This window comes from Phacochoerus africanus, chromosome 6, assembly GCF_016906955.1.
Source record: "Phacochoerus africanus isolate WHEZ1 chromosome 6, ROS_Pafr_v1, whole genome shotgun sequence".
In the NCBI taxonomy this organism is placed as follows: domain Eukaryota; kingdom Metazoa; phylum Chordata; class Mammalia; order Artiodactyla; family Suidae; genus Phacochoerus; species Phacochoerus africanus.
This window is the reverse complement of record NC_062549.1, coordinates 18,800,436-18,817,423: the sequence shown is the minus strand read 5'-3', so window position 1 is coordinate 18,817,423 and position 16,988 is coordinate 18,800,436. Positions and strand designations below refer to the sequence as shown.

At 40.0% G+C, this 16,988-nt stretch overlaps 1 protein-coding gene across 3 annotated transcripts in view; it reads left to right on the top strand.

The window, feature by feature from the left end:
- The window catches only part of COL14A1 (collagen type XIV alpha 1 chain), a 238,160-nt gene that overhangs the window by 56,422 nt on the left and 164,750 nt on the right, over positions 1-16,988 (top strand). For all 3 annotated transcript variants that reach the window (XM_047783350.1, XM_047783349.1, XM_047783351.1), the window contains exons 6-12: positions 1,980-2,135; positions 3,082-3,201; positions 4,898-5,062; positions 7,217-7,378; positions 9,415-9,566; positions 11,640-11,769; positions 15,963-16,108. In XM_047783350.1, coding sequence (XP_047639306.1) covers positions 1,980-2,135; positions 3,082-3,201; positions 4,898-5,062; positions 7,217-7,378; positions 9,415-9,566; positions 11,640-11,769; positions 15,963-16,108 — 1,031 coding nt within the window. The remainder of the gene's footprint in view (positions 1-1,979; positions 2,136-3,081; positions 3,202-4,897; positions 5,063-7,216; positions 7,379-9,414; positions 9,567-11,639; positions 11,770-15,962; positions 16,109-16,988) is intronic.

The following is a 16,988-nucleotide window of genomic DNA, read 5'->3' as shown; positions in this document are numbered from 1 at the left end:
CAAACTGATTTCTATCCCATGACTTCTTGCATTGTTTTGTTTTAGAATATTTCAGTGTGGCACAGAGGGCTGACTCCTAAGTTAGTGGTGGCTTCATATTTTGTTATTAAAGAAGAGAGATTTGGTGCTCCAAAATGTAATATATACACTTTGGATTGAGCTGTAATGTTTAGCTTATATAATGAGTATCTGAGTATTTCTTTGGCAAATACATTTTTCCCCAATCTGGTAAAAAGATCTAGGTATTCCACAAATATGGAAAAAAAAAAAACCCAACAAGATTCTTTGAACTGTAGCCTGTGGGTGCAGAGATATATATTAAATTATCTATCCTAAACCATAGCAGTTCAACTGTTTTCCCTTCAGGAAAAAATATATTCAATTTATTTATGAACACATCTTTATTTTGGTTTTTATTACATAAATTATTGCTTTTTTAGGGCTGCATCCTTGGCATACGAAAGTTCTCAGGCTAGGGCTTAAATCAGAGCTACAGCTGCCAGCCTACACCACAGCCACAGCCACACCAAATCCAAGCCACGTCTGTGACTTATGGCTCACGGCAGTGCCGGATCCTTGACCCACTGAGTGAGGCCAGGGATCGAACCGCAGCCTTATGGATCCTAGTTGGGTTTGTTAACCACTGAGCCATGAAGGGAACTGCCTACATAAATTGTATTTTAAATTTTGTTTTATTGTCATTTTAATGTTAGAAATCAAAGTAGAGATTTACTGGACCGTTTCAAGAAGTTGACATGGACACACACACACACACACACACACACACACACACACAATTCATGATCTCCAGTGCTGATATGAAAATTCAGCAAGATTAAGCCATCCTTTGGAAAACACAACTACAGTACAAATATGTAACTAAAAGTACTGACAATACTGTGCAATATTTAAGGATTCTTAAATGCTTTAAGAATATTCTAGTATTTTGACTCTATGTGAATATGAGTAGTTTTCACCTCATTCAGCACAGATCCAGACCTTGCCTATATCAGATAGCCTTGCCCTTTGTTGCAAAGAGCTGTTTGCCCTTCACATCTTGTGTGTAATCACAGTGAGCTGGAACTTCCCCTGAGGATAAAGCTTACGGTAGTGCCACCCAGCCACTGGATGTCTTTTTCTAGATCCTAATTCTGAAGCTGAAGTTAAAAAATCAAGCAGAGTTCTCTAGTGGCTCAGCGGGTTCAGGATCCAGTGTTGTCACTGCCGTGGCTCAGGTTTGATCCCTAGTCCAGGAAGTTCCATGTGCTATAGGCTCAGCCAAAAAAAGAAAAAAGAAAGAAACTTAAAAATTAAAAAACCAATTACTTAAATGATTTTTTTAGGGATAAAATCATACTGCCATGTAGATACAATATTTAAAAGAAGTTGAATTAGGGGAAATTCTTGGGCTCTTTTCCAATTTTCTTCTTCCACAAACCCTTCTCTTTTAGCAAAGGTCTGTGTACCTTTCTTAGATTAAATGCATGGCCCTGACTTTTCCTTGAATTCAGGAAGCCCATGTTTTCTTCTCTTATCACTTCCTCTAGCATGGACTTATCAGAGTAGGAGAGCCGCCTCTCTGCTGCCTGGCTATTTTCCCATCTCTGCTGACTCTCCCACATGGGTGCCCCTGCGACCTTTCCTGGAAAGAATCTACAGGCTAAAACTCAAAGCTGGATGATTTTGCACAGACACTGCTTTTTAAAATACCCAGAAGGCTTGAGTTGCCAGGATGGTATGAACCTGCCAGTGTTTTGCTAACTATTTCCAGAACATTGGCTCGGCTGCCAGCTGTTACCACATTTTTTTTTTTCCTGGTAAAAAATGCATTTATAAGAAGGGTTATAAAAATATAGTTGCTTTAATGGGAACTTTATTATATTCTTAACACCAAATGATCTGAAAGACATGAAAATACACTCACTCTTTTAAAAGTTCCAACAGTAACATGGATGCTTTTTTTGGTCTGTACTTTGCAGAAGTGAAATTTTTCTGTCAAACTCCAGCTATTGCTGATATTGTAATCCTGGTTGATGGCTCATGGAGTATTGGAAGATTCAACTTCAGACTGGTTCGGTCTTTTTTGGAAAACCTGGTCACAGCCTTCAATGTGGGCTCCGAGAAGACACGAATTGGTACATCTGTTATTAACAGCAGTTGACTGTCAGTGTAAAACCACTAGAAAGCTTCTTAAGAAATTTCACAAGTTCTTGACCATATGTTTTTCAGAATTACAGGTCCAACCATAGCGATGTTCCCAAAAGGGCACGTTTTCGTCAATAAATATTTATTCCTACTAATTTTTTTCTGTGACAATGTCACTCAATTAGTATTGAACACATTTCAGTGTTCTGGAAAACCAAAATCTTCTCTGCATAGTAATAATAATATGATAAAACTTTTAAAGTTACCATTGTTTTAAAATTTTTATCAGGTAAAGTTTTCTTTTTACTTACAAGAAACAGTTGAAGCCAGTGAAATATTTAACTAATTGACCATTGAAAATAGTTTTATAGTACAAGGTAATCTTTGCCAATTAATCCTGGCTGAGATGAAAAGAAAAAAAACAAACAAAAAAAACCAAAAAAGTTGTAAATCTTTGAGCAACATGTCCACTTCATTATGTAAAATCTCATGGTTTTCACTTCTGAATAGACATTAAGGAAACTCCTTCCTTTGGGAATAAAAACAAAACCCAAAAACTATGGTGTATACTTAAGTCAAAATATAATGCTGTACACACGAAGCTTGTATAATGTTATATACCAATGTTACCTCAAAAAATGAAATAAACCTAGATCTTTTATCTACAAACAACAGACTTTAAAAAAAAAATAACCAAGTGCCCGATTGGGTTTTCACTTCTACATGGCTCGAAAATATGTACATTCCTTCAGATGTGTTGAAATTAATTCCTTAAATTAATTTCAGGGACTCATTTTGAAAGTACATAGTGAGGATGGAAAAAAAATGTTGCAAAGATACGCCCTTCATCATTCTAGTTTCTTGAATGATCCACTAGATCTTTGAGTAACCCATTGTTTCTGGCTGGGCTTTCTCATCTTTTTTTTTTTTTACCAGGTCTTGCACAGTATAGTGGTGACCCCAGAATAGAATGGCACTTGAATGCCTTCAGCACAAAAGATGAGGTGATCGAAGCTGTCCGAAATCTACCATACAAGGGAGGAAATACACTAACAGGTATGTTTTCTTTTTCTTTCTTTCTTTCTTTTTTTTTTTTTGTCTTTATGTCTTTTTAGGGCTGCACCTGCAGCACATGGAGGTTCCTAGCCACAGCAATGCTAGATCTGAGCCGCGTCTGCAACCTACACCACAGCTCACCGCAAGGCTGAAGCCTTAACCCACTGAGTGAGGCCAGGGCTCAAACACACAACCTGATGGTTCCTAGTCGGATTCGTTTCCGCTGCGCCATGACGGGAACTCCTAACAGGTATGTTTTCTTTAGTCCATATTTTTAGCAACACATCTTGCCAAAGAACAGTTTGATCACTTCATTTTGCCACTTTGTAAGACTTCACATAGTATTTTAAAGTCAAAATAGCATTTAAAGTTCTTAGACGGCTCTTTTCTCAAGCTCAACAATAAGAATTAAAACCCGGGAGTTCCTGCTGTGGCACAACGGGATTGGTGGCATCTTGGGAGCGCTGGGATGCAGGTTTGATTCCTGGCCCAGCACAGTGGGTTAAGGATCCTGCATTGCCACAGCTGTGGCTTAGGTCACAGATGTGGCTTGGATCTGGTGTTGCTATGGCTGTGGTGTAGGCCAGCACCTGCAGCTCTGATTCAACCCCTAGACCAGGAACTTCCATATACTGTACCAAAAAAGAAAAAAAAAAAGGTATATGGGAAAGGAGTTCCCTGGTGGTCCAGCAGATTAAGGATCAGTATTTTCATGGCTGTGGCACTGGTTTGATCCTTGGCCTGGGAACTTCCCCATCCTGAAGGCATGGCCAACAAAAAAGAAAAAAAAGTATATGGGAGGATGCATGTAGATTATGTGCAAATACTATGCCATTTTACAAATTGGACCTGAGCATCCACGGATTTTGGTATTCACAGGGGTCCTAGAATCAACCCTGCCCATGGGTACCAAGGAATGACTGTAATAGAAGAATATTTAGATGACAATTATCCGTGGCTCCACACAAGGGGCCACTGTAGGCTTTAACCCCAAGACGTGCTCTTTACTTCCACAGGCTCACAATGTGGATGCTCAGTTTAGTTGCTAGAGATGCTGTCATTGAATTTTAAGTAGCCCACTGAAATCCTAAGAATTGCTGTGCCAGTTTGAGGCAGAATCTAACAAGCTTTTTGTTAGTATAAGAACTATTTATTAAGCACAAATTCTATAATGATATTCAGCACTTCTTATTTTGGAGGGGTGAAAAAATGTCACACTCAAAAGGCGAGAGTTCAGTGATCACTTTATATCTGCCCCTTCTACCCCTATAAAATAGAGAAAGAGAATTTGTGGTTCTTGAGATCATCATGAGCAAAACTGAAAGTGTAGCAATAATATTTGGGAAAGTGGATCCCATGTGGGTACTCTTGCTTCATCCTAAATTTATAAACGTTTAAATTTTCTTGTACACAGAGCTGTGGACATCTATTGACTTTGAATCCAACATTCTTTTAAACCGTTTCTGAAGTGATGCAATATTCCGATACTTTTTATGACCTCTATTTTGGAGGATTGTAGTTTTTCATCAGATCTGTCAAAGAAAAGTTCATCGTAAAAATGAAGATGAATGTTCACATCTAATAAAAACTCTTTGAACTCTCCAAGTTCCTCTTCTTGTGGTTACATTTTGAAGAACTGGAAAGCTTTTTATGAGAGATGGTTTGTTTGTATTTATTTTTTCTTGTTTTCTCCCAGGTCTTGCTTTGAACTACATTTTTGAAAATAGCTTTAAACCAGAAGCAGGAGCAAGGACTGGAGTGTCCAAAATTGGCATCTTAATCACAGATGGAAAGTCTCAAGATGATGTTATTCCACCATCCAGAAACCTTCGTGAATCTGGTGTAGAACTGTTTGCCATAGGTATGTGTTCATTATGACCCTGTTTCAACCATGGGAAGGATACAAACCACTTAAAACTCTATGTAATGCAAGGTGCACCTCACTGAAAGCCAGGAGACCCTGGCTCCAGTCATAGCCAGTCATAGATTCTGAGTCTAACTGCCTTGCATTAAAAATGGCAATGACGGCAACTGTCATGAATCCTACAGTGCGAGCATCTCTAGGGGAGATACATGCACAACATATTGTGAAAAGCATAAAGTGCCAAGGTTAGACACATATTTCTTCGCATCACTTTACAGCTATCCATTTTCTGATGGTATAGGGAGACACCAACCTATTATTTTTAAGGAATTAAGGTCTTACAGCTCTTAGAAGAAAGCACAGAGTCATGGATATGCTGTATTACTTCTTGGAAAATAACCATGTATAAGGCATCTGTTTGTGGAAAGGATATATATGGCACACACTCGGTATAACTGCAAAATATTTAGTTGATGCAACATTGCTTTTGATTAGATTGTTTACATTTTCTTTGGCTGTAGGAAGGTCTTCTATTTGTAGAGACTGACACCCCCCCCCCAAAAAAAAAAAAACCCCAAGAAGCAATTCCTCTGACTCATTCCTAAATTTGTTACTCAAAATGTGCTTTATAGACTGTTTCATTCGAGAAGAATTTCCTTCTTTGCGGGGTGACAGGCATTGTGGTGGGTGCTGGAGCATAAAGATGAACAAGGCCAAATTCTTACTAAACAAATTCCTTCCAAGTCATGATGACCATTCCCTCACTTTTCCGTGTTCTTTGCAGCAGGTAAACCACTTTGTTTGGAAAGGTGAGAGAGAGGTTTGGGGCTATTTTCTCTAGAACATTCTTAAAAGAATCCACACTTGTCGGTTTTAAGTAAATGCCATGAAAAGTGTTATTGACATGAAGCTCATTGTTTCAGCATGCACTGGGTTATTTTGTTATTGTGGACACAGATCCAACTGTGCATTTTAGAAGCTATTTCGGAAGTCCTTTAGGCAAGAATCAACAGAGAGATTGATTTAATTTTTCTGTTTTCTTTGCTGTCCTTTTTCCCAACAAAGAAAATTCCTGCAAAAGACTTAAACTAATAGAAGATTCATTTATGTGTTTCCTTTTCATTCTGCAGTCTGTACATGATGAATGAGTGAGTTTAAGTGAATGCATTCAGATGTGACTGGGACTTTTTCTTTGGGAATTACCTGAAAGCCAGTAGTACTTATTATCTTAGCACCGCCTCAACAAATAGTTCAGAAAGAACTAATGCTCTGTTACTCACTCCTTGAGGTTGGCAGATAAATTCAGTGTCACAGCCTGGCAACTAAGAAGTAATTCATATTGCCCCGGGTAACCTCTCTTCCTAGCTTCTGTAACATCTCTTTTGAGCATCCTTAGATGATTGCAATGACAGGGATTCATAAAGAAATGCTCCTTGTTTGCTGAAACGTAGGAAAAAGAAATCTACTTACACAGCCATGAAACCCAACCTTGTCCCTCCCTTTTTCTATTTCTAATTTCACTGGTAAATATTTACTCATTTCATGTGCAGTCTTCTGAGAGGCAGCTTGAGATAGCAGTTAAAAGCACATGACTTTGGATCTAGGCTGCCTGAGTGGAACCCCAGCTGTGCACTTGCTGGTTGTGTTTCCTTGAGCAAGGAAACCTCTAGGTGCCTCAGTTTACTCATCCGTAAAATGGGAGAAACAATACTGTTATATTCAGATGGTTGGTTGAGAAGATTAAAGGTGTTATTAGCATCCACAGCTAAGATGGACTGGAAAATTGCACAAAGGCCAGGGAATTTCTGTCTCAATTTTAGTCAACTATTTTTATACAAATTTAAACCTGAAGTTTCAATCGTGTAAAATACTGGTTTAATTGCTATCGCTTCTGCAATATTTATGAAAGACAGAAGTTGGTTTCATCAAGACATCTTCCTGTGAATATGTACTGAACAAAATTAAGATCCATCATTTAAAAATGATTTGGAAAGTGACTTTTAAAAAACAAGCTGGCATAAGATGTGCCTCCTTCAAGGCCAGATGCCGTGGTTGCAGTGGAGACTAATGGGTGCAGGCCAGGCTCACTGCAGCTGCTTTTTTCAGACGGGGTGTGACTCTCATGACCCACCCTGCTGTCCTCAATTCCAGGGGTGAAAAACGCAGATGAGAATGAATTGCGGGAAATTGCCTCTGAACCAGACACCACTCACGTGTACAATGTTGCTGAATTTGACTTGATGCATACAGTTGTGGAAAGCCTGACGAGGACTGTCTGCTCCAGGGTGGAAGAACAGGACCGGGAGATCAAAGGTATGATGAATGACAGAGAACACTCTCTATTCACCCTATGCAAAAGTCTATCAAGAGTTATGAAGATTCTTATCATTTTTCACACTGACTTTCTAAACAGAGTTCTTGTGCTCCTAAGATGTGCATCATCAGAGTCGAAAAGGGAAATGTATTGGTAGGTGCTGTGGGGTGAGGGAGGGATGCTTTTGAAACCACTCCATAATTTTCTCCGTGCCGTTGCATTTGGACCATCCTGTTGGTTTTTTAATTAAATGTTGGATTTTGAGGTTATTGAACGTTCACATTAAGTTGTAAGACATGATGGAGAAAGACATCATATGTATTGTACCTGTTTCCCTCAATGGTAACATATTACAAAACCACAGTAAGATATCCCAGGCAGGACATTAGCATTGATGCAGTCAAGATAACAGGACATTTACGTCACCACGAAGACAATTTCTGATACTCTTCTATAGCCACATTCATTCCATCCCCCAGCCACTTCCCTACCCGCTGGCAACTACTAATCTGTTCTCCATCTCTAAATACTTTTCATTTTGGAAATGATATGTAGATGGAACTATGCAGTATGTAACCTGTGGGGAGTGGCTTTTTTCACTCCGGATAATTTCCTGGAGATTCATCCAAGTTGATGCATGCATCAATAGTTCTTTCCTTTTTATTGCAGTGTTGCATTCCATGGATTGGATATTTAACCATTCACACACTGAAAGATATCTGCGTGCTTTCCTTTTTTTTTTTTTTTGGCTGTTACCAGAAAAAGCTACTATGAACATTCAAGTATAGGTTCTTTCATAAATTTAAGTTTTCATTTCTCTGGAATAATGTCCAGGAGTGGAATTGCTTCATCGTATTGTAATTGCATGCTTAGTTTAGTTTACTTTGGTTTTAATTAAAAGGCGGTCAAACTATTTTCCAGGGTGGCATTCTATATTGCCATACAGTACCTGAGTGATCTAGTTTCTATGAATTGTCGCTAACATTTATTGTTACTGTTTTTCATTTTGGCTTATTTTTGGCCACAGTCATGGCACATGGAAGTTCTTGGGCCAGGGTTTGAATCTGAGCTGCATCTGTGACCTATGCCATAGCTATGACAATACCGTACGCTTAACCCACTGTACTGCAGCAGGAACTCCCATTTTGGCCATTCCGATACGTGTGGAGTGCTATCTCGTTGTGGTTTTAATGTTCATTTTCCTGATGGCTAGTGAAATTGAACACCTTTTCCCGTGCTTATTTTTGCATCTGCATATCCTCCTTAATGAAATGTCTGTTTATATCTTTTGCCCATTTTCTAACTGGACATTTTGGAGGGGTTTGTGTTAAGTTTTAACTGTCAAACTTTAAGAAGCTAAAGTCTTCAGGATAGAGGCTGTATCCTCTGTTGCTTAAAAACAAAAGGTCTTGTGTCAAGAAGCTTGGTTACCCATTTCAGCTCTGATACATACTAATTGTGAGACTTGGGCACAGTATTTAACTTAATCTGGACTTAGTTTTCCCACCTGCAAGAGGGGAACAATAATAGCAACTTCTGAGCATTAAATGAGGTAATACTGCTAAAAACTCAGAAGGGTGCCTTTAGATACAGGCAAGCTCAATTAAAGCTGTGTTTTTGTTTTTTACTATCTACAGTAAGGTCCTTAAGAAACTTCCTTAGCGTCAAGGACTATGTCTTTTTTAAGTATGTTTCCTCGGAACTTAGCACAGTGATTGGTAAATAACAGATACGTGAAGGTTTCAATGAACAACTGTAGGACAGACCTACTTTGTTTTATTGTGCTTTGCAGCTGCTGTGCTTTTTACCAATGGAAGATTTGTGGAAATCTTGTGTCAGCCAATCTATGAGTGCAGTTTTTCCAAAAGCATCATTTTAAAATTAAGATATGTACACTTTTTAGAATCAATTATCTAGCGATAAAAATCCTAGAGGCAGCGTAAAATCAACAGTCGTTTCTGACTAGTGGAGTTTCCTAGGTTCGTAAGAGATGACTTTGGGAAAGAAGTTCATTGTATGTGTTTCTTTACTTCAGCCTCAGCCCTTGCTGCCATTGGGCCACCTACAGAGCTGGTAACTTCTGAAGTCACTGCCAGAAGCTTTATGGTTAACTGGACTCACGCCCCAGGAAAAGTGGAAAAATACAGAGTCGTGTATTATCCTACGAGGGGTGGAAAACCAGAGGAGGTAATAAGGAGGCGATGTTTTTAAACCATTGTTTTCTTTCTCTCAAGTCTTGCACAGTAGAGACGACAAGATAGAAATGTGTATGTAAGGATATTGTTCTGTCACCAACCTTTAAAATTATTTGGCAGAAATACATTTCCACATGTCCACATCATTCTTCCATCTCTCTAGGTTAGAGTATGTATGTCTTCCTCTCTCACCTCCATCAAAAAACCTTCAGAACTGATCATGTATCTATTTCTAACAACTGATTTTGACTTTTATGTTTGTAATTAAAAAAAAAAAAAACCCAATGAGTTCTAAAGCAAGAGGAATCTGTAGTTAGTTATCTGGCCAGAACCACCTTTTGATGTTTTCGTTCTCCTTTGAGAGTGGTCTAAACTTTATGCCTTTTTTCTTTTTTGTGGCCAAAGCAGCATGTGGAAATTCCTGGGTCAGAGATTGAACCCGTGCCACAGCAGTGACAATGCCAGATCCTTAAACCACTGCATTCAGGAAACTCCATGAACTTTATGGTCTAAGAAAGTCTGTGTGGGGAGTTCCCGTCGTGGCGCAGTGGTTAACGAATCCAACTAGGAACCATTAGGTTGTGGGTTCGATCCCTGGCCTTGCTCAGTGGGTTAAGGATCTGGCGTTGCTGTGAGCTGTGGTGTAGGTTGCAGACTCGGCTCAGATCCGGCGTTGCTGTGGCTCTGGCATAGACCGGTGGCTGCAGCTCCGATTAGACCCTTAGCCTGGGAACCTCCATATGCCGTGGGAGCGGCCCTAGAAAAGGCAAAAAGACAAAAAAAAATAAAAATAAAAATAAATAAAGAGAGAGAGTCTGTGTGGGAGTTCCTGTCGCGGCTCAGCAGTTAACAAACCAAACTAGCATTCATAAGGCCGTGGGTTCAATTCCTGGCCTCGCTCAGTGGGTTAAGGATCTGGCATTTCCGTGAGCTGTGGTGTAGGTCACAGAAGTAGCTCAGATCCTATGTTGCTGTGGCTGTGGTGTAGGTTGGCAGCTATAGCTCCAATTTGACCTCAAGCCTAGGAATCTCCACATGCCTTGGGTGTGGCCCTAAAAAGACCAAAAAAAAAAAAAAAAAGAACACCCCAAGAAAGTCTGTGTGTTCCAAATAATGTGGTCATATCATCCTCCAGAGTTTGAGATTTCCTGGACATTTGTGGAGATAAGAGCAGTGGAGAAGCCATAATAAAGCATCTGTGGCTGGGCTTTCTCATGGCTTGGCCATCACTAGAGAGAATACCTATTGCCAGGTGATTAGATGGTTCCCATTTGATGGACCCTTTGATGGAATTGCTACCTTTGATGTAGCAATTCACAGGGAATGCTAAAATGTGAAATCTCCCTTCTTCCCTCTCTCTCTCTCTTTCTCTCTCTCTTTTTTTTTTTTTGGAAGTGCTGACCTTTCGTTGTTCTAACCTCTGATTGACCTCAGCATGTTTCACAATTTTCTTCTTCATAATGACAGGATTTATAATTTTAGGTGTTAAAGTAGATTCTGAAAGTTTACATCATCTAGACTGCCCCCCTCAAAAACAAAAAAAATCAGAGTACTTCCAATAGTTGAATCTTTTTCATGACTGATAAACCTTTTAAATGCTTCCCTAGACTCCATGGGAAAATAACACATGTCGATTGTTGCTAAATAGATGTCATTAGGATAACAATGAGCTTGGGAATGACACAGTTTCCATCAGATATGAATTAATAAGGAGCTTTTGGACATATTCCATGAAAGGTGCATCACTTCATGTGACAATCCAAGAATTGATGGTGGAAAAGGGGATGTGGTACGAATAAGAAAATATTTCCTGAGAGGTTCTTTTTTTTTGCTTTTTAGGGCCACACCTATGACATCTGGAAGTTCTCAGGCTAGGGGTCAATTAGGAGCTAGAGCTGCTGGCCTACACCATAGCCACAGCAACATGGGATCCCAGCCGCATCTGCTGAGTCACAATAGAAACTCCTCATGAGAGGTTCTTGCTAGAGATATTTTTTGCTTTAGGATTTCAATTCTGCATGTGAGATATTCCATCTTCTCCTTCCTTGAACTTTTCTTTAAACAGGTGGTGGTGGACGGAAGCGTATCTTCCACGGTGTTGAAAAACTTGATGTCTTTAACTGAGTATCAGATAGCTGTCTTCGCGATATATGCCCACACTGCCAGTGAAGGCCTGAGAGGAACCGAAACCACACGTGTGTATTGAATTCTACCCACTTCTGATTCTGCATTGCATTGCCCAGGTGGCCTAGTTGTGCTAAGAACGGGTACAGGATGCAATACTGGTCTCTGCTGTATTTGCTGTTTGCAGGTGCTGCATATTAGAAAGGCTGTTATAAAACTCTGGTATGTTTAGGAGAGTGATGAAGGGTGCAAAATACATGTATTCACTTAATAAACAAATACGTAGTGAACGCCTATTGTAAACTGGAGTTCCCATTGTGGCTCAGCAGGGATAAACCTGACTAGTTAGTATCCATGAGAATGCAGATCCTATCCCTGGCCTTGCTCAGTGGGTTAAGGATCTGGCGTTGCCATGAGCTGTGGTATAGGTCGCAGACACTGCTCGAATCTGGTGTGGCTGTGGCTGTGGCTGTGGCTGTGGCATGGACCAGCAGCTACACCTCTGATTCCACTCCTAGCCTGGGACTCTCCATATGCCGTGGGTGCAGCCCTAAAAAGACAAAAGAATAAACTGGGCTTGCATTTGTCAGTAGAAGTAGCGAAGGAGCTCTATAGCTCTCCTGCCCGGCAGAATATTGAGAAAGTGTGTTTTTTTGGTCATGAATATCATTGTAATATCACTGTAATTGAAACTGACAAATACTAGTAACTCCTTACCTGAGCAAGATCATGAACATACACACACACACACACACACACACACACACACACACACACAGAATCCTGGAAAAAGATAGTATTAAAAAATTTGATCCCCCACTCATTTAGTTATTTCAAACATTAGCTGAGTTCCTATTACATGCCAGGCACTATGCCAAGTTGTTCTAAAAACTCGACCTCTGAATGTAATGTATTGTAAACAATATAAACAACCTCAATAACAAGGTGCCAGGGATTATGAGAAGCACATTCCACGTCCAACACGTTATTGGATTTATCCCTGAAAACAAGGTAAGCCAGATGTTAATACTTCTGCTCAGTAGAAATATTTTAATGGCAAGCCCTACCCTTAAGGAGTTTTAGTCCAGCAAAGGAGAAAATGCAACCCAAGGTTATGCAAACAAATGAGTGCAGTGACGTGCTATGGGCATGCCAATGGAAGTGTGATAGGGAGCAGCACATGCAAGCAGAATGCCAATCTTGACATTGTGGTTGGGAAAGCAAGCAGGGCCTGGAATCATATTTGAGAACTTCATTTTACAATTTTTTTCCCTTTTTAGGGCCGCACCCTTAGCATATGGACATTCCCAGGCTAGTGGTCAAATTGGAGCTACATATACGCCACAGCCACCACCACAGCAATGTTGGATCCGAGCCGCATCTAAGACCTACACCACAGCTCATGGCTACACTGGATCCTTAACCCACTGAACGAGGCCAGGGATTGAACCTGCGTCCTCATGGATACTAGTCAGATTCGTTTCCTGATGAGCCATGACGGGAACTCCCTCACATTATAGTTTATATTGACATTGTTTAAGCCAGGACCTTGTGCTTTATTCTTATTTTATGTTTATTTATTCTTTAATTAAAGTATAGTTGTTTTTGAATGTTGCACCAATTTCTGCTGTACATAAAAGTGGCTCAGTCATACATATATACATGTATACACACACACACACACTTTTTAAAATATTATTTTCCATCATGGTCTATCCTAGGAGATTTGATGTAGTTCTCATGCTATAGTAGGATCTTGCTCTCTATCCATTCTGAATGTAATAGTTTGCATCTACTAACCCCAAACTCTCAGTCCATCCTACTCCCTCACCACTCCCCCTTGGCAACCACAAGTCTGTTCTGTCTGTGAGTCGGTTTCTGTTTTGTAGATAGGTTCACCTGTGCCATATTTTAGTTTCCACATGTAAGTGGTAGCCTATGGTATTTGTCTTTCTTTTTCTGACTCACTTCACTTACTAGAAGAATCTATATTGCTGCGAATGGCATTATTTCATTCTTTTTTATGGCTGAGTGGTATTCCATTGTGTATATGTACCACATCTTCTTAATCCATCCATCTGTTGATGAGCATTTGGGTTGTTTCCGTGTCTTGGCTATTGTGAATAGCACAGCAATGTACATAGGGATGCATGTATCTTTTTGAATGAGAGTTTTGTCTGGATACAGGCATAGGAATGGGATTGCTGGATCATATAGTAATTCAATTTTTAGTTTTCTAAGGGGCTCCATACTGTTTTCCATGGTGGTTGTACCAATTTACGTTACCACCTAAAGTGTAAGAGAGTTCCCTTTTCTCCACAGCCTCTCTAGCATTTGTTATTTGTAAACTTATTAATGATGGCCATTCTGACCGGTGTGAGATGGTACCTCATCATAGTCTTGATTTGCATTTCTCTAATAATTAGTGATGCTGAGCATCTTTTCATGTGCCTACTGGCCATCTCTATGTCTTCTTTGGAGAAATATCTATTAAGATCTATTGCCCATTTTTCAGTTACATTGTTTTGTTTTTTGTTGTTGAGTTGTATGAATTGTTTGTATATTCTGGAGATGGAGCTCCTGTCAATTTCTGTCAGTTGCATCATTTGCAAATATTTTCTCCCATTCCATGGGTTGTCTTTTCATTTTTTTATGATTTTCATTGCTGTGCAAAAGTTTGTAAATTTGATTAGGTCTCATTTGTTTAGTTTTGTTTTTATTTCTATTTCCTTAGGAGACTGACCTAATAAAACATTTCTAGAAGTTTTATGGTGTCATACCTTATGTTGAAGTCTTTAAGCCATTTTGAGTTTATTTTCATGCATAGTTGAAGGTGTGTTCTAATTTCATTGATTTACATGCAACTGTCCAATTTTCCCAGCACTCTTTTTCTTATTTTATTTTATTTATTTATTTTTTTGTCTTTTTGCTATTTCTAGGGCCGCTCCCATGGCATATGGAGGTTCCCAGGCTAGGGGTCAAATCGGAGCTGTTGCTTCCAGCCTACACCACAGCCACAGCAATGCGGGATCTGAGCTGCATCTGCAACCTACGCTGCAGCTCACGGCAACGCCAGATCGTTAACCCACTGAGCAAGGGCAGGGATCGAACCCGCAACCTCATGGTTCCTAGTTGGATTCGTTAACCACTGAGCTATGACAGGAACTCCTCTTTTTCTTATTTTATATTCTTGCTTCATGAATGTCAAAGATAAATTGACCATAGACACCTGGGTTTCTTCTGGGCTTATTTCTGGGCTCTCTATTCTGTTCCATTGATCTGTATGTCTTTTTTGTGCCAGAACCACACTGTTTTGATTACTATGGCTTTGTAGTATTGTCTGAAGTCTGGGAGAGTTGTGCTTCCTGCCTTGCTTTTTCTCCCTCAGGATTTCTTTGGCAATTCTGGGCCTTTTATGGTTCCGTGTAAATTTTTGGATTATCTGTTCTAGTTCTGTGGGAAATGTCCTTGCAGTTTATTCTTAATTCCTTTCTCCTTACCTCTCCAATATGACCAATCTTATTTCTTGATTATTTCTTTTTTCTCAAACCCTATTGCTACTTAGTCATGTCCCCTCACTGTCTCTTACGGAATGTCTTGATGAGTATTTAGTCATTCATACATTTGTTCATCTAGCCACCCATTCTGTCACTTATGAAGTGGCCCAACAACTTTTTTTTTTTTTTTTTGCTATTTCTTGGGCCGCTCCCACGGCATATGGAGGTTCCCAGGCTAGGGGTTGAATCGGAGCTGCAGCCACCAGCCTACGCCAGAGCCACAGCAATGCTGGATCCGAGCTGCGTCTGCAACCTACACCACAGCTCACAGCAACGCCGGATCATTAACCCACTGATTAAGGGCAGGGATCGAACCCGCAACCTCATGGTTCCTAGTCGGATTCGTTAACCACTGCGCCACGACGGGAATTCCCCAACAACTATTTTTAAAGGCTGCTGCATGTCAGATACTCTGCTTGGTCCTGGGCATAAAACAATGGTTAGAAAAATCTCCTTGTTCTTTATTAGCTTCCAGAGAAATGGGCCGATCACTGTACTGAGATATAAGAAACATGTCATTCCTGCTTTTAAACATTCACAAGGTTTGCTCTCCTCAAAGGGGCTTGTAGGACTGTATGAACAGATTCAAGGATAAAAATTGTCTGAAAAATATGTTTATGTAATAGATCCTAACATATAGATACCTTGAAGTAAGAAAGCACAGTAATACATGGCTGACTGTTTTAAAAAAAAATCTTTTCTTGCAGTTGCTTTACCTATCGCTTCTGACCTTGAACTGTATGATGTGACTGAGAACAGTCTGAGGGCAAGATGGAACCCAGTGGCTGGAGCATCAGGGTATCTGATCCTCTATGCGCCTCTCACAGAAGGTCTGGCTGGAGATGAAAAAGAGGTAACTGCCCACTACCCATCAGAATCCTAGAATCTTGGACTTCTTTAACATCATTTTTTTTTTACTCTAAAATGTTATGTATAAAAGTTAGAAAAGTCACATTAGCAACATGAAAAAAGTCACTTGAAATCCCATCACCTAGAGGTAGCCATTGCTACCATTTAGTGAACAGTCTTTTTCAATACATTTTAAACACAGCCAATGGGAATGGTTTTATAGGTTTCCTTTTGTTTGTTGTGAATAGTGTTCCATACCATAAATAGTATTTTATATAGTCACTTTAACAGATTTATAGTATTCCATTGTTGGTTTGTACCAGGTCATGTTAAATTAATCTCATGTTATTGGATATTTAGATAATTTTATATAAATATTCTTTGGGGACCATTTTTTTTCTTTTTTTTAGGGCAGCACCCACAGCGAATGCAAGTTCCTAGGCTAGGGTTTGAATTGGAGCTATGGTTGCCGGCCTACACCACTGCCACAGCAACACTGAATCCGAGCCTCTTCTGCAACGTACACCACAGCTCACGGCAACGCTGGGTCCTTAACACACTAAGCGAGGCCAGAGATCAAACCCACAACCTCATGGATCCTAGTTGGATTCATTAGCTGCTGAGCCACGAAGGGAACTCCTGGGGGCCATTCTCTCTCTCTCTCTTTTTTTTTTTTTTTTTGTCTTTTTAGTGTCATACCTGCGGCATATGGAGGTTCCCAGGCTAGGAGTCTAATCGGAGCTGTAGCCACTGTCCTATGCCAGAGCCACAGCCACGCCAGATCCGGGTGGTGTCTGTAGCCTATACCACAGCTCAAAGCAACACTGGATCCTTAACCCATTGAGGTAGGTCAGGGACTGAACCCACAACCGCATAGTTCCTAG